This window comes from Podarcis liolepis, assembly GCF_965112155.1.
Source record: "Podarcis liolepis genome assembly, chromosome: 6".
Lineage (NCBI taxonomy): Eukaryota > Metazoa > Chordata > Lepidosauria > Squamata > Lacertidae > Podarcis > Podarcis liolepis.
The window spans coordinates 47320296-47346986 of NC_139559.1; the positions used below are offsets into that span (position 1 = coordinate 47320296).

Genomic DNA, 26691 nt, shown 5'->3' on the forward strand with positions numbered 1-26691 from the left:
ATCAGGAAGCTTAAAATGTATGTAGCTGCAATGAACTCAGATGACACAACCTGCACTTACTCATCATTTCAAAACTGTGAAATGAAACATATTAAAAGACATACTAATTTCAAATAAGAGTGGAAGTTCAAAGAAAGCATAGATCTAATTATCGGAATATCTACAGGACGGGTGCCATGAAACTGCTGGCATGCTATAAAAGCTGCATCCCTGCAATGATTACTCACTAGGGAAGTGAGTTAGAAAGTTCTGTACATTTACATTTGAAAGAAGACAGGGAAAGGAGGCCCGGGCCAGGGGCATTCTTGCTGTACCGGATGCATGACCTATGGTCTCCCTACACTAACTGGCTGGTCCTTTCTATGTTTCCTGTAACTGTTTCCTGTTTCTATGGATTGCCATAGGAACTGGGATGCTCCTCTTGAATGTATGTATGGATAAATAGAGAACAAGAGAGAGCACACTCTAGGTAGGATATTTCTGTAGTTACGGGAAATGCCTTATTCATCCTTTTTAAAAGCTGATGTTCCTTTGGAAGGAGGCAAAATTCCTCATTGCCACCTCCTGAAACATCCACAGTGGTACGCTGCCTCAGGAGAGGAGTTGGACTGGCTCAATTATACTTAACCTTTCTGTTTCTGCAGTCCAAATCACTATTCTAGTTTGCTTGTTCTTTGTGGACCACCGCGTTTTCTTACACTGTGGTTGCTTCCCTGAACCTGAAAGAAATTCAATTCCTCCTTCTATATCCCTGTTCAGTAGTAATTTGTTTATTTGTACAAAGCCAAAGCATCTATCTGTATATGCAGAGATCCCTTCCAATGTCTTATTGCCAAAACTGGGGGCAGGGGCCACAATCCCCTTCCTCCTTCCACTTGATCAGTGAAGATGAGATCGGGACTTACGTCTCATTTTCGTTTAGAGAGCATGGGCTATCTGGGGAATGTGGGGGCTTTTTTGTTCTATATGACTATATGAATAAACGAACAGCAATATTAGTATATGAACCTGCCTTGGGACCGCATAGTGAATGGCAGAAAAGGAACTGAAATTAGTAATAGTAATATCCCAAACTTTCAATAATTTAAAAAATACTATCCCCTCAGGTTTGTTGTGAAAATAAAATGGTGTAGGGTGGAACTATGTATATGTATACCATCAAAAGATCCTTGAAGGAAGGAAAATATAAAAATGTCATATTATACATCACTGAATTTTATGGATGTTATTATTTTATTAATCTTTTTATTCATATTATTATTTTTATTATGAATGATGATGTGTCGCCTAAAGGTGGGTGTGGCAGTGGGGACACATGTTGTGCTGAGCTTCCCTGCAGGCACTTTGTTACAGCTGACAATGCGACTGGTTGCTTATAAGCGGAGTAAGTCTCCCCCCCCCAAAAAAAAACGCACTGCATTTATTTCTTCCTCTTTTCCAAATCATTCGCTCCCCGTTCCATCAGTCTAAATGCACTCACTGTAACAATGCCCTGCTTGGCTAACAAACCAAATTTTAACCATCAAACAAACTTTTTTTTAAAAAACACCCAATAGGAATATATATATAAAGAGGTTAAAGGCTGGGGAGGGAGGAAGCAAAAGGAACAAAATGAGCCACTTGTTTCCTCAAAACTACGTAACTTTCCTAATCAAAGGTTCCCAGGACGGCTCCTCAGACTCAAAAACCCAAAAGCACAAAGCTTGGATGTACTGTAAGTTGTTGTCAACTCCCCACTCCTGCTAGCTGTTCACATCAGCATGGCTTTGTTAGTGTCAGATTTGTTTCTATTTTTGCACACACCAGGTAGCGTTGACAGGGCAAGGATGCCTTTGCCCTCTGCAAAGGTGTTCACACCTTGGCTGGAAATGAAGTAAGGATGGTTTAAGGGCTCCAACCAGTGTGAAGGTGGTTTGAGAAACAATGCATCAAACCGTAGCACTTCATAAGAAACTGTGCATTTTGGGCAACTTTGTGTGTGCATGGATTAAAAACCCAGCACTGGAAATGCAGCGGGTGCACAGCCAACGGGAGTGTGAACAAAGCCTTATGCCAACAAAGGAGTTATCCAGTTCGTCAGAGCTCCCAGCCAACTTCATTAGTGCAAACTAATCAGGGCTTTCTTCCCTGCCCCTCCTGAGCCCCTTACTCAGCACCATGCACATGAAGACCAGCAGGTTTCCTGAGATGGGATGGATTCACAACCATATATACATCTGAGTTCATTAGGGCTAATATATGAACATCTAGGGTCACTTGTTCTGCATATTCAGGCTCACCAACATTCTGCCCCACATAATTAGATTGACCATGAAATCAATCTCAAGTTGGGATAGCAGAAGGGTTCTTAATGGCAGCAGTGAGTGGGTGACTGGCTGGGGAGGGCAGGGCCCCCAGGGCAGTTGCGTAGCGTGGGGGGGCAGGGGGGCCGGCCGCACCGGGCGCAACATCTGTGGGTTAGGGTTAGGGGGCGCAAATCCATGGGTTAGGGGGCGCAAATCCACGGGTTAGGGGGCGCAAAATACTTGCCTTGCCCCGGGTGCTGACAACCCACGCTACGCCACTGCCCCAGGGGCCTCCTTTTCCACTCTCCTAGGTAAATGAGGGGTTGCTATTTGCTGCCATGGGGGAAGGTAAAACTTTGCCGTGTGAGACAGGAAGAGCCAAAAAGAGAGCCACGGGGTTCCTGGAATAGGGACAGTGTAAGCCAAGATTGGCTCTACAAACAGAATGAGGTGACTGCTTCAGGCAGAGGATGCTGGGGGGGTAGTCCAGTGATGGAAGAGCCTCACGCCCCATAGCTGTTCTTCTCTGTTGGTGGATACATAGATAGAAAGCTGCTCACACTGTCTGGCAGAAGCTCTCCAGGGTTTTAAGCAGGGGTGTTTCCTACCTGGAGAAACTGGGGGTTGAACCTTGGACCTTCTGCATGCAAGGTAGATGTTCTGCCACTGCACTATGGCATTTCCCCATAGGCAAGATAGAGAGAGACATGGGTCATGGGGCCTGGCCTGTGTGACAGAGGTAAGGTTCAAGTGCCAGTTCAAGAGGAAGAACTATGAAAGAGAATCAGGGGCTTTGGGGAGGGGAAAAGGCAGAGAGGGGTTGGATGTCAGTGGAGAGAAGCAGAGATAGAGAGGTGTTGCAGAGAGATAAAGATGGTAGGGCGTTTTTAAGGAAGGAGAGTAGGAGAGTTGGAGCAGGACAGGGGTGGTGGGGTTTTCATTCTCCGGTCCAAGAAGTGCCACATGCCTTTCAATGCTGCATCTGAAACTGAAATGGATGCAGTTCTCTTCATGAGGCCATTCAACACTTTACCCCAAGGTCCCCATCTTAGGGCCATGACCGCTTCTCCTGTTCTTATCAGAATTCACAGCTATTGCTTCAAAGTGAGAAAATTGCTTTTTGAAAGCTGAGATTCTTGGCATGCTAGGTGATGAATCTTGTACCAGATTCACGGACTCACATAGCACATACATACACAGTCCTAGGAATAGTTTGATTATCTACCCCCCTTGGTAGGGAGAGACAACTTTTTGCATGAATCCAGTGATACTGAAAAACAGTGAGAGGCACACCATGGGCATAGCCAGGATTTTTGTTAAGGGGGGGGCAGAACCAGTGTGATTGGTCAGTTAGTTAAGTATATTTCTATTGTTTTACCCTGCGTGAGGCAGCTGCCCCTCCCTGCTCCCCCCCCCTTTGCTATGCCCATGCCACACACACATCCAGCAGACTGGTGTGCTAGGAATGTGGTCTGAGTAGATCCATGCAGAGTTCAGCATGTATACCTAATGTGCAAGTTGACTTTCAGCTGTGTTGTAATGATGCAAACATGTGGATTAAGTTGGAAGTCGGGTGACGGCAAAACAATCTCACAGCAATTCTACCACATACCATACTCGGGCTTTGCACACTCATGCCTTATGAACCTTTCTTGTACTGCTGCTGCACATGTCTAAATGTTTACCTGGTACCGAATACAGCTATTTTTAAATGAAATTGACCTAGTCAAAGGTATGTAGGTTTTACATCTATATTATAGATGCAGGAATAACCAGTTTAAGCCTCCACACACATTTTGAACTCTAATTGGTTGTGTAAATTAGAAAGACTACTGGTAGTTTCATTGTCCATGCTGGCAATTTTGTGTGAGAAGTTAATATTTAAGTCAATAGAACGTGCAAGTGGATCCTGCAACAAAATGTTGCAGTGTGGAGTACTGCTGTTTAGGATTCCAGCCATTTCATGCCATTCCCCTTCCTGTCTGGGTTTTCTGCCCCCCTCATTGGTCTGGGTGTACATAGAGAACACTCAGTCCTCACTGGTCTGTTTGTGATTGTTGTACTCCCCACAAGCCTGCTGACACATCCCTCCTTTATGGGGATGGTACTGTTTGGCTGCATAAGGACACTCAAAGCAGTTTAAAGTGTCCCTGCATAGGATGCCAGGCTACACCATTCAATTCTCCATTCCATCCCATCCCACACTCACAGGTTTTTCTGTTCACCCAAAAAAGTTGGTCAGCATTCTATAGCCACAGAGCATTGCTCAGTTCTCATTAGGCTGTTGCAGGGAACATTTTTGATAATTTGTACTTCTCAAACCTTGAGATCCCCCAAAATCTGCTGATACCTCTCAGTTGCATGTTGGTGGTGCCATTTTGGCTACACAAACAGCAGCACTCTCACCTTGAAGATTAAAATGATCATATCAGGGGAATGATTACTGGAAAGAAGACTGCAATGTTTAGCTGCCTAAGCAGTTAGATTCATCAACTGCTTTTGATCAATAAAAAAGTAATTGGGTACAGTGTGTGTGTGTGTGTGTGTGTGTGTGTGTGTGTTCATTATTGGGAATGCCACCTGCTTTTTTACAAGTCCTATTTTAAAAATCTTACAAAACTACAGGTGGCAGGTTCCATCTTCTCTTTTGAAGCTACTCCTTTCCACTTTTTTCTGGTCAACTTAGAAGAGGTATCCCAATATGGTGCCTGTTGCAACCTAGGCATACATCACTGGGAAGTTTTCCTTTGGAAGGATTCCTTTATTCTTAAGAAAATGGGTGCAGATTTAATCAGTTAACTGTCTAAAACTCAAAGAATTAATCCTGCAAGATTATTTAATTGAGCCTTTAGAGGAAAAATATATAGGGGTCACTATCACCACAAGCATACAGCAATTGCATTTCTGCTTTTTCCACCATTTGACTTCTGAGAGGTCATTTTTCTAGTCGTATTATGTATCATCTGAACACATAATTCTTTCCTAATGTGTTTCCTTAGGGCGCATATATATATTACATACACATACACAAGAGGAGACAAACTAGGAAAGAATTATGCGTTGGAATAATGCTGCCAGTCTAATATTAAGCCCACATAACCAAGGAAAAGCAGCCTTCAGTGAGCATTTAACTCCATCCTCGCTCCTTGTTGTTTTCTGCTAAGTGACATAGCAGATGTGCAAACGCAATTAACCACACTCGCATCTACACGGGTGAGCTAAGGACAGCAGTTCGTGTTTTTGCTGGCTTTGGGTGACAACGGGAACCCACAAACTTACCACCTTCCTTGGGGAGGTGGGGCAAGTTTTCATCTACACCCCCCTCCCCAAAAATGTGGATGCACACGTGGGGGGGTGCGAGGAGGAGAGAGAGGCGAGGTCGTCACGTCAGCAGCCAGCTTTCCCTTGATGGCCCTCAGGATCTCGTGATAGTCCTCCTCAGGATCGATCCAGTCCACGGTCGGCTTGCTCGCGATCTCCCAGCCCCGTTTTCAGGAGAAACAAGCCGCTAGGTGACCTCTTGTGTTGGAGAAGCTGGTCGTAAACATTCATAGAAATGGCGGTGTGTGTGTGTGTGTGTGTGTGTGTGTTTAGGCTGAGCGATAGAAGTGGTCTCCACGCGAAAGAATTTGGCCAGGAGAGACGGATCGAGGTTTCGTAACATTGTGGAAGTTCCCGGAAAAACAAAACAAAAAAAAACGTACACATGCTCCGCGATCCGCCACCCTCCTCTCCCTTCAGAAGAGCGCGCAGCTCGGCGAGAGTGGCCCGGCGACGCAACCACCTGAGCGGAGGGAGAAGGCAAGTCGCCGGTGGCTCATGGCTGGCACCTTGCAGGGGAATCGGGGAGATGCAATCCCGCCTGCCTGCGTTAATTACCGTAGATAGTCAGATTAGCCGGCTCGAGCCCGGGTGCCATTTAGTCGTGGCAGAAGTTGTGCACGTGCTGCGTTTGCCCTGCATGGGTTCCTTTCAAAAGCAACAGAAACGATCTCCCAGCAAGGAGACTCTCTCAATGTTAGGTAAGGGGGGGGGGGGCAGCTCATCAAACTGGAACGCATTCAGTGCCGGATTTACGTATAAGCTAACAAGCTATAGCTTAGGGCCCCACTCTCTTGGAGACCCCCAAAAAATCAAGGGGGAAAAATGGATGTACATTTCCAAAATATAAGATAAAAAACAAAACTTACATATTTTGTTATGTGCAAATGGCTTTAGTTACATGTTAGGTCCATAAATTACCATATAGCATATATAGTCAACACAAAAAATAGCGACAATTTGTTGTTGACAAAGGACAGCGGGACATATAAAGGGCCCCATTACCTTCAGCATCTTAGGGCCTCATCAAACCTAAATCCGGCCCTGAACTCATCGTATCAATACAGTCTCTCGAGATATTATGTGAAACGCCGCACCGTTCAGGTCTCTCTCTCCCCCCCCCCCATCCCCTTGGTTTTTGCAGCATAATTTTGTCCGCTCCTCTCCAGCTCCCGACGCGAAAAGCCGAAAGCGAGATCTCTCCTCTTCTTATTTTGAAAGGCGTTGGCAAAAGTTGTGTTCGAGCCGTTCCGTCGGAAGGGTTCACTCTCTCTCTCTACTCAGATCAAATTACACAGTTCAAAGCAGTCAGCAATGATCTTCGCGAGAGTTACCGAAGTCTGCCGCGTTTCCTGCCCTCCACCTGCCTCCTCAAGTCGCTAAAAAGTTTGCTTCGGTGGGGTTGACTGAGGTTAAGTTGCTCAATCAGCCTACATTTTTCGATCCCTTGTTAAACTTTCAGAGAGGAGCAGGAAAAGTACACGGGGGTTTGTGGTGTGAGAGAGAAAGAGAGGGTGAAATGCGGTAGTAGTTGCTCTACATAGGGAGAACCGGGTTGCCTGAGGCTAGAGAGCGCCTTCTGCGATATATGGGGTTTCTCAGAACTGCTGCCCGGGACATCCTTGGGACTCGCTGGGGGGCCAGGCGGCTTCGGCGGGCCGCTGCCTGAGAGGACCCGGGGCTGTAGCGCCGGGCGGGAACTGGGTGCGTGGTGGGACTATGGCTTCCCCTCCCTCGATCTATCGGCCTCTTATTTATTTTCCCGGAGGGAGGATGGGAACTCGAGACTTCGGACTCCCCTCAGGGCAGTTTGATTGTGGATGAGCGGGAGGCGCTATTTACATACGGGCGGGGAGAAGCGGCCCAATGAGAAAGCGCCATGGGGACCGCTCTCCCAGACGGGCAAGCGCCAGGGCCAGTAGGCAGCAGGAGGAGGGGCTTCGCGGAGGGGACTCGCGGCCAACGCCGGTAGCTCATGTCATTCCCGGTCGGATAACGCGGCGGCAGCGGTAGAAGCAGCAGCAGCAGCAGCAGAAGCTGGCGGCAGCGGCGAGGGCAGGTACCCGGCGTTGGCTGGCGGGTCCGGCGGGAAAGAGGCGCGCTTTTCTCGCTCTCTCGGAGGGAAGGAAGGGGCGCTGCTCTTGGGTTGGCGGGACCTCCAGCCCGGTCTCCCTCCGCTCAAGGGGCCGCCTCAGCCTCTCTCTCGGCCCCCGGCCCCTTCGGAGAGGCCCCTTTCGCCCTCCTTCCTGAGGGGAAATCTTCCGGGCAGCTCAGGCACTGGTTGCCACCATGGCGCGCCTCGCACACCCTCTCCCCGCAGCCCCATAACAACAGGCGCCGGCCGCGCACTTCCCCGTAGGATCCAAGCCCTGTTTGTTCTTCTCCCCGCCACGACTTCCCCAGCCAGGCGTTGCCTTGGGAGACTTGGAAATCGAATTTCTCTCACTCGCCGTCGTTCTGTCCGACCTCTTCTTTGGAAGAACCCCCCCCCCCCAAACAGCCCCATTCTTACTAAAAGGGGGGTGGGAAAGGAGGGGAGGAACAATGGCAGATGCTGTGTGTGTGTATATTGGTGTCGGGGGTGGAGGGGCGATGGAAATAATGAAAGAACTGGGAGCAGGGCGAGGATGAAGACGCTTCGCGCCCCCAACACCACCACCACCGCCGAGCAATCACTTCTTCGGATGCTGATGACAAGACACCTGGCATTTCCAACCCGGGTTTAGAGAGTGTTTTTTTAAAAAAATAAATACAAACGCTGCTGCCTCAGTCATTGCAGTGGAGGAGAACTGCGGAGAGAAAGTAGTGATGTTGTTATTAGCCCCCCCCCCCCCGTTAGTGTCTCCTCTTCATTATGTAAGGAGGAGGTGGAGATGGAGTTGGGGGGAAGGAATTTAAGCTCTCATGTTACTTCCCTTTTTTCATACTATCAGAGACTTACTTGGGTGATGGCTGATTTGGAGCTAGGCAACTGGACCGACTTAAAGATTTGAGAAAAGACCTTTGGAAGAAAAGCACCCTTTTGCTAAAGTGGTATGTTGGAAGTTTTGAGACAGAACTGATGTCTCGGTGTATTTTGTTGTTTCATGGGCTCCTGACTTCTTTGTTTTTGAGCTATGAGTGTAACTCAGAATAAACGAGCAGGGTTCTGTCTTTGGGAAATTGAGAATGAAAAGTTGACAAAGTTTATTCATTCCAAACAGCAGTGTCTGTCCAAAGCTGCAATATATCATTTATTAGAGGGGCATTTCCCACTTGTATTTAAAAATGTTTATTTTTAAAACTTTTTGTCTAATCTTGCCTTTCGAAGCTTCGTGTAGATTCATCTCCAAAATGGTACAAAGTCTCCTTATATAGTGGAGGTAGAAACACCATCATATTCCCAACATTATATACTTTACCAAAACAGTATTTGGAGTTTCCATAGAAATGCCCTAATGCATAAAAAGAGGGAGCTCTTAATCCACTAGAAAGTTTTAATGTGAAAATCCCATTGAAATTTCTAGCAAGAGGAAAACATTGTAGTATATGAAAGAGAGTGAGTACATTAGTCCTATTAAGGAGTTCCTAATCATTTTAGCGGGCCTGTGCAAGAGAACCACGCCAAAAATGGTTTCTGAAAAGGAAGAACAAATCTGTGGATTATTATTATTATTACAGTCAATATATGTGTGTATAATTTACTTTTCTGCCCCAAAGCCCCCAAAGTGGTAAACAATATGTTAAAACAAAATATTTAATAAAAGTACAATAAAATGAAATAATAAAGTCAACAAACAAAGCAATATACAACTGCAAAATCACGACATAGGAGGGCCATAGAGCATTTGCAAGCCAGAGGATTAAAGGATCCTCTTTCCAATCCTATAACACACACTTAGGGGGACAAAAGCCTGTACAAATTATTAGAAATACTAAAATAAATTTACCCCTACTAGAAGAATTAAGGTTGCTCTCAACACAATTGTAATCCAGGCTGGATTATATTGGTCACAAATGGCAAAATGCTAAAAGTAAACTTCAATAGCTACTTTATTGCATTTATTTTTTATTTGATGAACGTACTACTAATAAATAGGCACATATATTGATAACAAGGGATTGTAAAAACTATGAAAGGTAAAACTGAAAGGCTATGTAATTTATCATCTGATCTAAACAAACAAGAATAAACTTCTGATTTGAATCCTTAGAATCATGTTTCATAGTGCCTTTCAAAGAGCAACATAAATTATTTTCAACAAAAAGTATTCTAATGCCATGGATCCTTAGCATGCTAATTGATTGAGTTATTTTTGTGTGATCCGTCATTTTACACTTTCACTGTATTCATACTCCTTTTAGGAAGATGGAATTTAATGTAAAGTTTAACAGACATTTTGAGTTTTAAAAATTCATTATATAACCTCTTTCTGAGAAAAAGTGAAGGTAGCCATGAGCCGTGTCTCATAGGAAAATTCTAAAATCTGTATTAGGGCAATGCCTTTATTAGGCCAAGGAAATTTCACAAAATAATGGTAAACAAGGCAATGGTAAACAAGGCAATCTGTTGGACAAATCTGTTTTTGGCTGATGGTACAGCCATGGAATCTGCATATGGTCATGGTGTTAAGATGAAATTGCGGAGGAGGTAGCAGACATTCAAATGAGAGTATTTAGCTGCTATGCTGGCATCAGGTTGTACCGTGGCCTTCCAGGAACAAGAATAATAAAAATGGCTGATTCCCAACCTCTGAAAATACAAGAACTATTATTACCCAGGTCCCCCCATCCTTAGGTTAAACATATTGGTAGGTAGAAAACAACTACCTGTTGACAGTGGTCAGATGTGTATCCTTCAGGAATCAATACTAAGTGAAGGATAAAAGCATGCATTTCAGTGTTTAAATTGCCAGGAATTTTTCTGTAGAATACAAAAGTATACTAGTTGTACTTTATGAAGAGTACAGTGGTACCTCGCAAGACGAATGCCTCGCAAGATGAAAAACGTGCAAGACGAAAGAGTTTTCCGTTTTTTGAGTCGTTCCGCAAGACGAATTTCCCTATGGGCTTGCTTCGCAAGACGAAACGTCTTGCGAGTTATTGCGAGTTTGTTTCCTTTTTCTTAAAGCCGCTAAGCCGTTAATAGCCGCTAAGCCGTTAATAGCCGTTAATAGCAGCTAAGCCGCTAATAGCCGTGCTTCGCAAGACGAAAAAACCGCAAGACAAGAGACTCGCAGAACGGATTAATTTCGTCTTGCGAGGCACCACTGTACTCGTTTCTATGCAGTTTGTTGTCAGTAACCTCTAAGTCAAAATATACTTGTGTCTAGAATTGGGGGATGGGGTGGGGGAGGAGATAAAGGCAGATTGGTGGCCAGGAGTTGTGGATGAAAATCAATTCATCGTGGAATGATAAAGCACTTTTCCCCTTCACAGCTTCTGTGCTCTCAAGAGTGCCTTACAAAGTATAAGGGGACTTGAAAGAACTAAAGTTATTGTTTTGTGGAAACTTCTCTGAGTGCTTTTTCATTCTAGCATAAGTGAGATGGAACAACTAATTCATTCATCTGTTTTGTTTAGCAACCCAGTTGTTATTTTATTTGTTCCAGTCATATACCGTTTAATGGCTGAACTCTTTGAGTCACTATGGAGACACAGTTTATAGGATTGATTATGATTAAGAAATATGCAAGATGTATACAAGGCTGCAACAACTGGTTTTATGTGAAGGCATGGGATTTGGCTTACAATGAGTACATGCTCTTATATGTGGGTAGGCAAACTAGGGGCCGGATCCGGCCCAATTGCCTTCTAAATCCGGCCCCCGGACGGTCCGGGAATCTGCGTGTTTTTACATGAGTAGAATGTGTGCTTTTATTTAAAATGCATCTCTGGGCCCTTGATGCATTGTGGTGCTTCTAGGGAGGATCCCAGTAGGTCATCTTAGCTGGAATGAAAGAGAAACCAATGGAGCTGAGTGCTGCACTTTTGAAATAGTGAAAACTCAGAGCTGTTGACCAGATTATTGTTTTTGGTGTAGATAAAGGAGGCCCATTGCGTTAGGTAGACTGAAAACAATCTTGTGCATTTAACTGAAATTGTAAATATTGTACTTTCAGTGCTGTGCTGGTAAGAAACAGTTCCTTAGGCTCAGAAGGGGCAATAGGTGTTCCTCACTCTTGGTCTCCTACACAACCAACCTGTTTTTGATGGTGGGACTTAGCTCTCTGTTTGCCTAGGGGCAACTGCCACTACCTTGATACCTTGAGAGCCAGTGTGGTGTGGTGGTTAAGAGCGATAATTAAGACTCGTAATCTGGGGAACTGGGTTCGTGTCTCCGCTCCTCCACATGCAGCTGCTGGGTGACCTTGGGCTAGTCACATTTCTCTGAAGTCTCTCAGCCCCACTCACCTCACAGAGTGTTTGTTGTGGGGGAGGAAGGGAAAGGAGAATGTTAGCCGCTTTGAGACTCCTTCGGGTAGTGATAAAGTGGGGTATCAAATCAAACTCTTCTTCTCCTTGATAAGTGCTCCTGTGGCCATCTGGTTCAGCCTAGGATTGTTCACAGCATTCCTCCAATATCAACCCTCTTTGCTTCTCTCCTACTCTTGTGCATTGAGTTTTCCTCACTTCTGGGAAAGTTTTGATCCTTGCAATCCAGTTCTGCACAAATATATTTTAACTGAAATAATTTAGATTTATTTTCAAATAAATCTATTTAGAAACTAGACATAAGTAATCCATATTTTAAGTGTTGGCCAAGGAACAATACATTAAAAAATAGAGCATCCTGTGGCACTAGAAGGCTAACAATTGTATTACAGTATAAGGTTTTGTGCAGCCGAACCACTTCATCAACTGCATGAAGTATAATCCTTCCTTGTTTGTCTGGCCCATAAAAGCTTATACCATACTACATTTGTTAGTGGTCAGGGTGCCATTAGACCCAGTGTCTTGCGGTAAAAACAAACATGGCCACCTTTATGTAATTAGATAATTATATATTTAACAAAAAAATAGCTGTATTTGAAACATGACTTTCCTTTGGCCTTTTTGCTTTGAATCTGTTCTGAGGGCAACTCTGGAAATTTCCGTTCACCCCCATTCCTAAATATTTTGTGCTGGTGGCTCAGAATTAAAGTACCGTATTTCATCTTTGTACAGAGCTGGTGCTTTAAAATGATATTCTGTTTCCTTAAACGTTATGAATGCATCCAATTATTTTGCAGAGCATTCCTATACAGTACTCATTGTATGTTAGAAGTGGAGATACGCCACTGCTATGCTAGCAGAAGAGCCACCATATCCAAGGTACGCTTAGCTGGGGGGGGGACACAAGGATGCCATTAAAATGTTGGATATGCCAATAGTGTTTATGTTCTTTGCAATCAGCATTTTGAAACACAGCACCAAAGGGGAGGAAGGAGAGCCCACACAACACAGTACCCACATAGCTTTGGCAGGGGACCTGCAGAGAGCACACATAGCAAGATCCACCCAGGGAGGGAAATATATTTTTTACAAGCAGCCGGAGGGTTGGTGTAAAGTTGCATTGTTGAAGGGGCTATAGTTGAAGGAGCTATAGTTGTGGAGTGAATGGTTGCATCCACACCATACATTTAAGGCACATGCTCTCTCTCCCCCCCCCCCCAATCCTGGGAACGGTAGTTTGACTCTTACAGAGTTACAGTTCCAAGCATCCTTAATAAACTACTGTTTCAAGGATTCTTTGGGGGAAGCCACGTACTATAAATGTATGGTGTGGACATGACCAGGGAATATAGGGTACAGTGGTACCTCGGGTTACATACGCTTCAGGTTACAGACTCTGCTAACCCAGAAATAGTACCTCGGGTTAAGAACTTTGCTTCAGCATGAGAACAGAAATCCTGCTCTGGCGGCGCAGTAGCAGTGGGAGGCCGCATTAGCTGAAGTGGTGCTTCAGGTTAAGAACAGTTTCAGGTTAAGAATGGACCTCCGGAACGAATTAAGTTCTTAACCCGAAGGTACCACTGTATAGCATAATTGTCCTTCTTCCCTGTGCCATCCTTGCCCCACCCATAAGCCCATCCTATTCACGTGTTCTGTCAGTATATCTGTCGTGGATGCTATAGTTGACACCAGTCCTGTGGATATAACTGGCCCCTGCTTGTCCTGTGTTAAAGAATACCTTACAATTTGTGCAGCCTGAGGATGCAGACAGGCTCCTTGGAGAGGTGAGAGCCACCACTTGTGTATGGAATCCTTGCCCTCCATTCCACCTAAATCTTAGGAAACTGTTTTGGTGCTAGACCAGTGTCTGGTGTCAGTGATGGACTGGATGAGGGTGAACAAATTGAAACTTGATCTAGACAAGACAGAACTTGTTCCTGGTTAGTTAAAAGGCACTTGTGCTGGATAGGGATTCATCCCTCCTGCCCCCCACCTGAAAACATAGGTTTGCAGTTTGAGTATACTGCTGGATTCATCCCTGAACCTAGAACACCCAGGTTTGGGCAGTGGCCAGGAGTGCACAATTAAATTATTATTTTTATCTGTCATTGTGGAAACATATCTAGTGTTTGGCAAACATAGCTGGGATGCTGCCAAATTCTTTTGCACCTCAGCTGGTAAATCTTGATCATGACTGCACCCTGAAATGTTTTTCCAGACGTAACTGAAAGGATGTTTATATTGAATCAAAGTTGAAGCACTGTAATACAATTAGAATGCATGAGAATTATTGAGATTGGGAATGGTGAAACTGCAAGGATTCTTGCACTTCTTATTTTAAGAAGAAAGTTTCATTTTACTGTATTGAAAACTAATAAAATATATTTTTGGAGAAGTAAGTTTCTACCTCATTACAGTTGAGAAAGTAATGGAAACATGGGTAAGCATATACTTCAGTAAAAACCTGATATGATTAAATAGATTAAAAAAACCAAAAACTTTTAAAAGCCAGTAATAGCTTTAGGTGCTTTAGATGCTTAACTAATGGCAGCATCCAAATTCCGGTGTTTCTGTTCACTCCATCTGGTTAGAGTGAAACAGCTGGGGTCCACTGTTTTTGGCAGCAGGTCTGCTCTTTTTGATCATGTATTCCTGTCTCCCACAGTTGGGTGTGAATGGTTAGTTTTCACTGCAAAAATTACATCTTAAAAAACCCACAATATACACTCACACCTTTATGGGTATATGTGCACATAAGTAGCAAAGGGGCCTGATGGGAAAGATATGAAAGCTGTATATAATCAAAATGAGAGGGGAAAGTCTTGATAGGAGAAGGCAGTCTAATGTTGTCAAGCTTCACAGATATATAGTTAAAATAAGATTTAATATGGCTTGATAAAGAGCCTCAAAATTTTAGTGTAATTCCATGAGTTGTGGGAACTTCCTTGTTTTGTGGATAAATAAGTGAGGACAACAAATTTGTAAAAGGAAAATACAGATTATAACCATCGCATTCAGGCAGGCATTTACTGTGAAGTTAAAGGGCTTACTATTTTTTTTTCCAACCAGTCAATATGCAATAAATTTATCTTATTTCAAGGTAGCATTTTTTCAAATCTTGAAAGCACAGTATCTTGTATAGCAGAGAACACGGTACTGTTGTTTTTCTATCTAACATAGCTATTGCAATTAATCATAGTATCATACAATTGTAGAGTTGAAATGAACCCTGAGGGTCATCTAGTCCAACCCCCTGCTGTGCAGGAATCGCAACTAGATCATGTGGCCACTCGAATATCATGGACATCTATTGGATTCGCCCTCCCATCAGTTGTCAAGGAAATAAACAACTACCTGAGAGGCAGCCCTGTTTAGGGAAGTTTTTAATGTTTGATGTATTTATCGTGATTTTAATATTCTATTGGGAGCCGCCCAGAGTAGCTGGGGAAACCCAGCCAGATGGGCGGGGTATTATTATTATTATTATTATTATTATTATTAGTAGTAGTAGTAGTAGTAGTAGTACACGGATGCAGATTCTGTTATCAGATTCCAGAGCAGAATTCTACATGGAATAGAATTCAGTTGCAACTTCAGACGCTTCCTGTGACATGAATGCTGAAAAGCAGTCTATTCAAGCTTCCTAAAATGTAATAATGGATTTACTTATGGCATTACAGACTTAAAAGTACAGTAATATAAAATGGCTATGTGCCAATTGTGCAGTGTGGTAATATGTATTTTTAAAAAGATATACCAGCACACCTAGGGGCTCCTTCAGACTAGTGGTCTTCTGTAGGTGTATTCTGCAACATGCCATTGATGCAATAATAATGCATTAGTATTGGGTTGTTTTTTTTTACTAAACCATCCACATCCTGGTCCTAAGATGCATATGTCACTGGGTTTTTGCCACCTGTAGGGGCACTATTGTGCCATAGTGCAATCAAAACAGGATCAAAAAAACCCCACACAGAATGTTTGTGGTATAAAAAGTTACGGAAATTCAGCAGAAAGCTACGGGACACGCACTGACTGGAAGCAAAGCGGTATGTCCACCCAAAAACTTCTGTAGGCATAAATGGTATTGAAAATGAGATACGGTAATTGCCCTGATATGAACACAAATCATAATGGATGCAGAATAAAATGATTTGAAAATGAAAATGAAAGACTCCATAGAGGGCCCACAGGCTAAGACTTATTGAACACAGAAAGCCTTACTGTGAACTCTCTTCTCTTAGCACCCTCAGAGACTGACTAGGACTGCATTTTAATTGTACTATTTGTGTGCTGTGCAGCTGTGTTGAAAGATATTCCAGAAAGCAATACTAGTGGCTGCTTCATACTTCTGCAGTTATTTTCTTCAGAAGTTCCTTGTTTGGTGTAGTATCATCTTTCTGTTCAAACTAACTTTTCTTGGTATGGGTTAAATTGGTAGATGGCTTGAGGTGTAGTATTATTTTAACGGTAGTCTATGCTTTTGTTTAATATACTATTACATGTCTTAAGCTTTTAGGATACACAACATTTGCGTTTGAATCAATAAAAATATAAAGCACAATTGGGGAAAATGATATTGGTGAAAGTCCAAAGTATACAAGCCCTTTGCTGTTGATGCACAGGAGAACTTTGGAAGTGACTAGTTGCCTTAGATTCCCCCCCCCCCCAGAAAAATAAAGAAAATCTGCTTTCTAGATATCATTTGGATTTCATCAACAGTAGGGAAACTGTTTTTATAAATGGCATTAAAAAAAAAAACATACGGTTGAGCTTCTAAGCAACAGTTCTTCAAGGCTTCAACTCTGAGAGTTGTTATAAATCCCTGAAAACATGGTTAACAAAACAGTCAGAAATCAAATGGTATTGCTGAAGATAAAAAACGCTATGTTAAAAAAAAGTGAATTTTAATGACAGGGTCTTAGGTGAGTCATTAAGGGGTGGTGAGACTGTTGCATTTACAGTTAGTATTGATATAGGTCCTACTGGTCTACTTTGTTCCTTTGATTAGAAGTGATAGGTTATTCGTAGTATCACACAGCTCAGTGTGCATATAAAGCTGGATCAATATCTTTTAATAGACTATTGTTTAATCTATGCTTTAGTTTTCTAAGAGAGTTTATTTGAATCCACCAGCAGATCATGGAATGCTTGTGAATGGGTTGCTAGGTTGCCAGCGTTGGTAACAAGGCAGTATAGACGGAATCAGATGAGTTTCTTATTGGGAATCGTTTTAAATACTAGAGGCCTGTAGCACAAGATTTGGCTAAGAAGTTACAGTCAACACGTGTAATCTGCAATTTTGATGTCTCCCAGCTCATAGTCCCCCATCTTCTACCATTTCATATGCATATTGAAGCCTCCACTGTTAAACTAACTCCTTTTTAGTGAGAGATTTGTGAGTAGACAAAGAATGCTCTGAGCAACAACGGCAGGAATTGTGATTTCCTTTTCCACAGCAACTGAGCCTATACATATATTTACTTAAAAGTGGGTATCGTTGACTTAAATGAAATTTAGTAAGACTAGTCTTCTTTGAAATCAGTGATAATTGTTTCCTAGTAAAAATGTATAAACATGAGCTATAAGTAGGTAGGGTGTGGGTGTGTGACATCTGGTGGCTACCCTGGGTACAGGGAAAAGCAGTGGTTCCTTTGCTCTGGAGAGGGAGAGTTAGGATAGCTCCCTAAATAAATAACACTTTAGTCATAATTTATGCATCTGCATTAGAATGGTAGCTATACTCGCACCATATAGGCAGGGATTCAGAGACCTTTGAATACCCACACAGTGCTTTTGCATATGTGGCACTTTTGTGCATTTGTTTAGGGTGGTTCTCCTATTGTGCTGCTCTGAAGGATCTCCCAGTATTTCAGGGTAGCATCTTTAGAGAAATGTAGAAAAGTCCCTCTGTGTGTACTGCATAGTGTATGTGGCATTTTGTATTTTTATTTGCATTGTTCTCGGTGGGACTTGCTTCTGCATAAACAAACACGCACTGTTGGCCCTCCTGGGTGAACTAGTGTTCCTATTTCACGCCCTCAGTCTAAACCTGGCTCTGCAATTTGCTTAGTTATCAAATTGTGAATATTTATAACTTTGCATGTTAACCAGCTAGAATCATTTGTTTGCCATCTTATGGGAATACAACTAGTTCTGGAGATTCATTCAACAAATACGGTAGATGATTTTACCTGGCAAGCACGCATACAAAGAAATCCATGTTTTTCTCCACTCCTTTGATACATTGTTGGTCCTAGGAATGAGAGGAAAAGTTCAGCAGTATTGTAATTATATTAATTGGCCCAGTCAACAAATGAATATATTCAGCTGTTTCAGCTTCCCAAGACTGAATGAAAAACAGAAATACTGGATTTTGAGAAGTTGTTTCGTGATTCCACCCATTCTCTTTTGTTCAGCAACATGGAGCTTGTGGTTGCAATCCTGTGTACGTTTATTTCAAACTAAGCACCACTGAACACAGCAGAACTTGCTGCTGAGCATAGGATTCTCCTGTAAGGAATGCCGTTACAATAGAAGATAATAATGCTAATGAATGTGGAGATGAGAGGGAAGATAATGATCTGGTTTCAACTTGAATGAGATCAGTCTGATGTTGGTTTAAAAGTGGGGTTTCAGTGCAAATTGGAGAGGAAACATTATTATATGGCTTGATTCTATGCATATTTTCTTGGAGGTAATTATTACAGAAGAAAATCTGACTCACTTCCACAAAAATATACATAAGATTGTAGTCATAGAATGTCAGATCCTAATTAATGCAGAAACTTACAGTTCTAGGTCAAATCAGTCTTTTAGTGTGTAATAAAGAATGCTATCATTATGATTAATTGTTTTCATATGAAACAATCTCCCTCCTTGCCTGCCATGTTACTTAAATGAATAATTGATACACAATCTCATTGTTGCATTCATGTTGAGAAATGTTGATTAAAACATAACTGGATTGGTCCATTAAAGCAACCCGATAGTGTTTGTTTTGTATTCCAGAGGTTTTTGAACAATTGATACTGCCACTTGGGGGAGCTAGGACAGTTTAAAATTCCAAATTGTTTCTGAATCCCATTAAGCTTGATGAGAAAACAAGGAAAACCTGGGGAAAGCCATGTATTATTAATCCTTTGTAGCAGTTTACAGCACCAGATATAATGTTCAAACTTGTAAAAATCTGGAAGTACAGATTGCTGTTGGCTAATTTTATTTTATGAAGGGGAAGTCCAGCTTCTGTAAAAATCTTGTTCAGAGAAGAGAGCAAGCAGCAAGCAGGTAAACTCTGCAATATTGTTACAAGAATAGTGTAGACCATTGTTAGGAAATGTTCCAAGAATAGGGTGGGTAAAGCCTTCCTTCTCCCCCTAAATTTCCATATCATAAATTAAAGTGTTTGCAATATACTGTACAGTGAAACCTCGGTTTTTGAACATGATCTATTCCAGAAGTCCGTTTGACTTCCGAAACATTTGAAAACCGAAAATCAAAGGGCTGTCGGCAAAGTGAATAGTGAAAATGGAAAAATGCACCATGGAAGCTGTTCGACTTCCAAGGCGTGTTTGAAAACGGAAGCATTCACTTCTGGGTTTTTGGCGTTCGGCTTCCAAAACATTCAGCAGCTGAGACGTTCAAAAACTGAAGTTGCACTGTAGTTAATATTATTGAATATACACGGTTAATATATATAATTAAATACATTATTAGTAGATTTAAAATATTTATTAAACAGATCAGAGCCATTCTTTTTTGAAAAGAATTGACCAGAAAGATCTGAAAACAATGAGGCTACTGGGCAGGAAAGAGAAGGGAGAGGGAGAAAGCAAGGGAGTTCTTATTATTATTCTATCTTTTGCACTCATAAGCAGAAGGGCTGAAGTCTGGGAAAATATAAACTATTCCCACCCTCTATTCTTTTTGCATGAAATTCACATCCTAACCTGCAGTTGTTGGAGTGGATATGGAATTATGGAAAACTCAGATTGCTAAAATGCAAATAAAATGGTTTCATCTAATAAGGACATCCTTAGGTGTTCATTCCCATATCACATTTCCATGAATTGATCCAGATGCTGGGCCAGATCTCCAAATCCTCCATTCTCTGCAGGTCAACTTTGATTGGCCATAATGACATTGGCTGATTGAACTTTTACAGATGGCAAAGGGGATTGCTGTAACTGCCCATCAACTGATGGGCTGCTATGATAACCACCTCTGAAGGGACGTTGCCATCCCCAGGACTGGTTTGGGGAGTTCATCTTCAAAGGGGCTTGTACATTAGCACAAAACAGTTTGCATTAGAACTGCTTGCTAAAATGCGGAGGGGACCTTCATATTAGCAAGCCTTTTGCATGTGGCCATCAGGCAGCTGGTTTTCTCTGCTGCAGCTGCACCATCCAAGTCAACAGAGTGATTGACTAGGCCATATTACAAGCAACTTCAAGAGAACTGAAACAAGACCCTTCCTCTTCAAAGGTTCTGAACCCAGCACTCTGATACCATAGCATCTTTAGACCCAATCCTCCAGATGCCCCTGTCATTCATTAAAAAAATCACAATATTTCCGTTTCCACCCTCTTTTAACTTTCCCTACTGTGCTATAATGCTAAAGGGCTCATGCTTAGGCTGGCTGCCGAAACACTTTTTGCTGTATAGTATAGCAAAGGAAGGAGTATTTTGTAGAGTGGAAAAAGTAATATCATTTTCTTTCCTCTCTTCTGCAGCTTCTTCACAGAGTGTAGGGAGATGAATTTTTAGCCTCATAAAGCCCCTAATCCTAATCTCTCAACATTCCGTAGGCTCTGGAAACCACTGAAAATAGGTCGTTTTTGTGCCACTTCTAGGGGTTTTGAATTTTCTTTTAGTTTACTCATTTATATCCCCCCTCCCCACATTTCTGAGTGGTCCTATTTCACTGGCAAACTGATAGGTACTAGACTACATAAGTACAGTAACTGGTCAAATAATAATTCACACCTACCAAAATATTTTGATCACAAAATTGTAAGTCAGCCCGCTGTATTCTTTATACACAGTCATGCCTTCAGAATTGTGTAAGCCAGTCACCAAAGTCATGTCTTGGTTCACCATCTGATTTCAAAATGGCACCCGGTACCCAATGGTCAATGAAGAACCCAGTCTTGTGAACCCTCCTGAGTTTGGCGATATCTGCCAAAAAATAGGTGAAGTCACACCATAATGATGTCTTAGTCCACCATCTTGATTCAAAGGGGCACCCAGTGTCCCAGTAGTGCCAGAATGTGCTGCCCCCACCTCTGGGACCCTTGTATCAAGTTTGGCAATAATGTCTCAAGATACGGCTGATCTGAAGCAAAAAACGGGCAAAGTCATACCAATTTCATATTTTGGTCCTCTATCTTGACTCAAAATGGTGGCCAGTGTCCCAACATCAATGAAAACTGCCATCCCACCTTGAGAATTCTCATGCCAAATTTGATGACAATATCTTGAGAGCTGACAATCTATAGACAGACAGACAATCCATTTCCCAAAATATATAATAGATCATATATTAAGAGTGGAGGTTCCGCCTGAAACTGCCCTCCACCAGCTGTTTTTCTCATGACATGGATGATGGTAGCTATAGTGTAACAACATATTGAGGTCCATGGGTTAGCCATCACTATCTAGAGTTTATGCAGAAAGCAGGAGGCTGATGTTATAGTGGTTTGGTTGTTCATGTAGTACCTGCTAATTGTAGTGTTTGTGGATTCTGGTTGTGTGATAGTTGCAGGGACGGGGGGAAGAATATTGTGGAATCCTCCTTACAGCAGAAGCTGTCCCACTTCTAAGAGTGTATACAAAAAGGGAGGATTTGTACTCCTGAAGCCATCCAGCCAATGACCTGAATTCAAGCATGAGCAGGAAGCAGTGGTGATGGTCAGAAAGATGTGTAATATTCCACCTACATGCCCACCCTTAAAATGCTTGCTTTGAGCAGACACTTCTGTGCAACTGCAGTCACCCCAACTCTAAGATGGAGAGAAATGGGGTGGCTGTGCTAACATTTGGATCTGCATCTCCCCACCAGCAGGAGCAACCCCCAATTTACTTTTCCAGTGGGTGAACGGTCCTTTATAGAAGCATATGAAAACCTCTAATAATGAAAATGATTGATTGGCGAGACCCAAGTTTTATTTCAAGACAATCTGTCATATCCCTAACATCCAGATTCTGCTAATGGGTTTTGGCCTGTTGTTCTCCCTACCTCATCAATTTGTTGAGAAAATTGTTTCCTGTTGGTTATAAGCTGTAAAAATTAGCTTCATGCAGCTACATAACTCATTTATACAACTATAGAAGGGGGCTGATTGCTCATTTGTTTTGTTCTCCCACTTTGTTACAGATGATCCCTAAACTTAATATGCCTGTATATTCTTTAAATCAGTTTTGAAAACCTTTTTAAAGTCTGTGACCCAACATCTGGAGGCTAGTCCACATTTAAAGTGTAGTTATAGACAAACAGCATTAACTGAAAATGAAATAATATACTTGCTTAACTGAGGTGCACTAAGGAACTTTGGAAAAATCAAAAGCTGCCCTACTTGAGAAGGTAGTAGTTGAGAGAGTGTGAACAACTACCATGTCTGATTATTAACCAGGACACACAAATGCCAAAGCATCATATGTTATTGACCCAGAAAGAATTCTGTACCTTTTAGAGTTCTCATTTTTAACCCAGCTAAAGAAAAATGCATTTAGAAAGTGCTAAAGAGGAGAATTCTGTCATTTTTCTTCTTGCATATCTGTTGTTTCACAAATACAGGCAGCACATTAGCACAAGTAACTGAAAATATTGGCTCTCATTTAACAGTTTCCTCTCTCCAGATTGAGATGGCTCGTAATCAGTATACTGTAGCAAAACAAAGCACCCATCTGTGCTAATGTTCTCACAATTCAAAAAATATGCATTCATGACTAAACAGATTTTTGCAAGTCAGTCATACAAATTATTGAGCCTTTTCTGTTTCTAGAAAAAGAAATCCACCTAAGAATGTTATATATGCAACAGGAAGTCACAGACTTGGAATATTTTCTACATTATTCTAGAATTTACTTTGATATTCAGCACCAATAATCCAAACATGCTTAGGACGTAATATCAAACAGGTGATGAGGAAGAGAAAAAATAGGAGAAAGTGGTGGCAGAAAAGAGAGAAGAATGGCATTAAGAATGAGAAAAGAAGTTGGCTCACCCAACCTTGGTTCTGGTTCCAAGACCCTCACCAGAAAATAGTTTTTCAAGCCCTGTTGTAAACCTTGCCAAATAATATATTGTATCTTAAAAAGCAGAGACATCACCTTGCCAACAAAGGTCCGTATAGTTAAAACTATGGTTTTCCCAGTAGTGATGTACGGAAGTGAGAGCTGGACCATAAAGAAGGCTGATCACGGAAGAATTGATGCTTTTGAATTATGGTGCTGGAGGAGACTCTTGAGAGTCCCATGGACTGCAAGAAGATCAAACCTATCCTTTTTGGAGGAAATCAGCCCTGAGTGCTCACTGGAAGGACAGATTCTGAAGCTGAGGCTCCAATACTTTGGCCACATCATGAGAAGAGAAGACTCCCTGGAAAAGACCCTGATGCTGGGAAAGATGGAGGGCACAAGGAGAAGGGGACGACAGAGGACGAGATGGTTGGACAGTGTTCTCGAAACTACCAGCATGAATTTGACCAAACTGCAGGAGGCAGTGGAAGACGGAAGTGCCTGGCGTGCTCTGGTCCATGGGGTCACGAAGAGTCGGACACAACTAAACAACAACAGCAACAACACTTTCAAAATACACCTACCACCCTGCCCCTGGCATCTAAGAACCATGATGGGTAGCCATGAGATGCAGAGTATTCTTGGTGGTTATAGTCCGATTACAGAACTTTCTCCCCATCTGAGAGCTTAGCTGAGTATAGATAATACATGCAAGTTTTTTATTTTCATACTGCACCATCTGCTAACCTGCTGAACCCTTTCTACCATTTGCAATGAAGAATTAATCAAGACTCCTTTCATTAAGACAACCTGGGCATACCTAACTTCCTGATGTATGAATTTGTAGCAAATAAACTCATTCATTAACTTTAACACTTGGCACTGTGTACACATTTTGACATGCATGAAAATTATATCTGTGCAAGAAAATCTCATATGTGAGGCTGTCATCATAACTACTGTTGCTCAGCTACGCTCGTTTCCAAAAAACCATATTTTATTTTTGTATTTGTATTTTTGTATAAGGCACTCTGGATTCATGCTGCCTCTGGATTTATACTGCAGGGGAACCAAATGGGGTTTAATCTATTGACATCCTGAGATTTACCTATTTGGAGAGCATAATCCTGGCTCTAACAAAGATGCTTGCTATTACAAAATACACATCTTAAGCTTTTCTCACTGGAACAAGAATAACATTAAGTAATATTGTGCTCTTCGTGGCTGCCATTAATTTTTCCTGCAAGCTCAGCTGTGGTGTTCTGAAAAGAAAAATCTTTATTACTCTATTACCACATTAGTCAGTTATTTTGATACCTGACTCACTACCAAAGAAGGCACATTGTGTTCTTCCTGGAACCACTTCAAAATTAGAAACACACTAAAACAGCTCCAAACATCAATCCAAGGCATTCAAAGATCCTAATACTGAGTTTCTGGCCTTAAATATCTAACATTTAAAATTGTGAAATCAGTTAAAAACATTTGTGGTTGCAGTTCCCAAATATATGTGTGTGTACGTGCATGTGCACACACTTAAGTTTATTGTTTAAGTACGTTATAGCATTTTACTTTTTACATTTTGAGGTGGCTTATGATCAGCATTTTTTAAAAATCAACTAGCTTCTTCTAAAAAACTATCTTATAGTTCAGGTGTTATTCAGAATGTCAGGAAATATCTTGAAAAGAGTCACAATTAAATAAAGCTTTAACACATCACCTTGCTGTCAAACATTCACTGGTAAAGTACAGTGGATTGTAATGAGCCTCAGTCTAGATAGAGGGAGTATAGATTTTAAAAAAATAAAAAATTCAGTTGTGTCCTACAATCTTTATAAAGTTGTGCCCCTAAGCTTACTAAATCTTCTGTTATATCTAATGAGGTATCTACAGTAGGTTAGTTTGCTATATCTGTTCAGCTCCTAAACCTGCTTCATCACCTTCCCACTAGCTTGGTTTATGGATGTCCAAATCTATGTCTGGACTGGCTATAGATTAGGGATTCTAACAGCACTCCAAAACTAGGCAGCAGGGCTGCAGAAAACCTGATCAAAGCCAACCAATTAACACTCCTGTTCCACAGATGAGGAACATGGAGGCTGAGAGAAAAGCCATTGATTTTAGGCTATGGCAGACTAGGTGGTTTTTTTGCTTACTATTCTTATTATACTGGGAGTCAAGAACCGTTCTGACCTACCACAGATCATCCATACATCTACCAGTAGATTCTGATCTACCTTCTGCCTGTCTTCCTTGTAGGAGCTGTGTCCAGTTGAGTGTGTCCAGAGACATATACACTCTTAACCACACATGTCTGTTGAAGAATGCAAATACTGTATTTTAAGTTTGCATGCTGAAGTTTGGTGGTGGTAGGGTGGAGAAGAATGGAAACAGTCTGGTTTGGTGTAATTCCAGTTGGTTGGCCATTTTGGTACAAACTGTGCTGTTACCATTAAACAGTGAGTAGTTCAGAGCATAAGGTTTAGTTTTCTTATTGAGAAGAGCTAGTCTTGAGGCATAATACTAACCCTCTGATGTTGATGGCTGAAGGGGTTAATGTGTGTAGGCCTGAGACTGGTAGAGAAAATCACTGCTGGGGATGCTCTGCCACAGCAGATACGAAGGTATTGTCCATGGTTGCACCACCAGTAGTAGCTAACAACCTCAAAATGGGGCATGTTATGGCACCATCACCTTTTGTGCTGGCAGGCATGGGCACTATGGGGTTAGAGCTACCACCTTGTTGTTTTTGGTTAGGAATTTGGATTGCTCTGGTATTTGACAATACATTGAAAGTCATTTGGTATAGTGACAGAGTATGTGGTTGACTAATAAGAAGACTAGGCCTACTTATTGTGTTTATTACGTTTTATATCCTGCCTATCATTCAAGGAGCTCAAGGTAGCATACATGGTTCACTCCCATTTTGTCATCACAGCAACCCTGTGAGGTAGGTTAGGCTGAGAGAGCATAACTGGGCCAACTTCTTCTCACATATTCCATGTACAATGGAGAATATCTAAAACACAGATTAATGAATTTGATTGATTCATGTGTGTTGTAATCTCCTACTTCATGAGTATTTGCCTCTGAATTATTCTGTTAGAATGTCCAGGGATTCCAATAAGGAGTTAAGTTTTATTACTCTATTCATACTGGCTCAGCTTTTATTATTTACAATGCTGACATAATAAATACCAGTCTTTAAGGGTTTTTTGAACCCAAGTAGGACAGGTTATCATTCTTCACTCATTGTTTGCATCTGTGTGTGTTTCTAAAGGTTGTGTCTGTGAAATGAGACCATGACAACTGATGAGGCTACAAAGAAGGAAGGAGATGTCCAGAGAACAACTCTTGTTGAACAAGGCGAGGATATCACACCAAACAAAGACAAAGGAGTTCTGAAGGTGAGGCTTTGGAGAAGCTAATTAAA

At 41.9% G+C, this 26691-nt stretch overlaps 1 protein-coding gene and 1 long non-coding RNA gene across 9 annotated transcripts in view; one reads left to right on the forward strand and one right to left on the reverse strand.

Moving 5' to 3' along the window:
* Nucleotides 1-7455: 7455 nt before the first annotated feature.
* The window catches only part of FKBP5 (FKBP prolyl isomerase 5), a 53098-nt gene continuing 33862 nt past the window's right edge, over nt 7456-26691 (forward strand). For 2 of the 8 annotated variants that reach the window (XR_014527580.1, XM_083509401.1), the window contains exons 1-2: nt 7456-7665; nt 26539-26665. Coding sequence is in view for 4 of the 8 variants with exons in the window: in XM_083509401.1 (XP_083365527.1) it covers nt 26561-26665 (105 nt within the window). In the remaining 4 variants the exon portion in view is untranslated. Of the gene's footprint in view, nt 7666-8541; nt 8640-26149; nt 26209-26538; nt 26666-26691 lie in introns of those variants that run through there. The other 6 variants (XR_014527581.1, XM_083509405.1, XM_083509402.1 and 3 more) reach the window with 5 other exon arrangements.
* The window catches only part of LOC310709587, a 479424-nt gene continuing 463596 nt past the window's right edge, over nt 10864-26691 (reverse strand). The window contains exon 3 of the long non-coding RNA XR_014527594.1: nt 10864-24829. This is a non-coding gene — a long non-coding RNA (uncharacterized lncRNA). The remainder of the gene's footprint in view (nt 24830-26691) is intronic.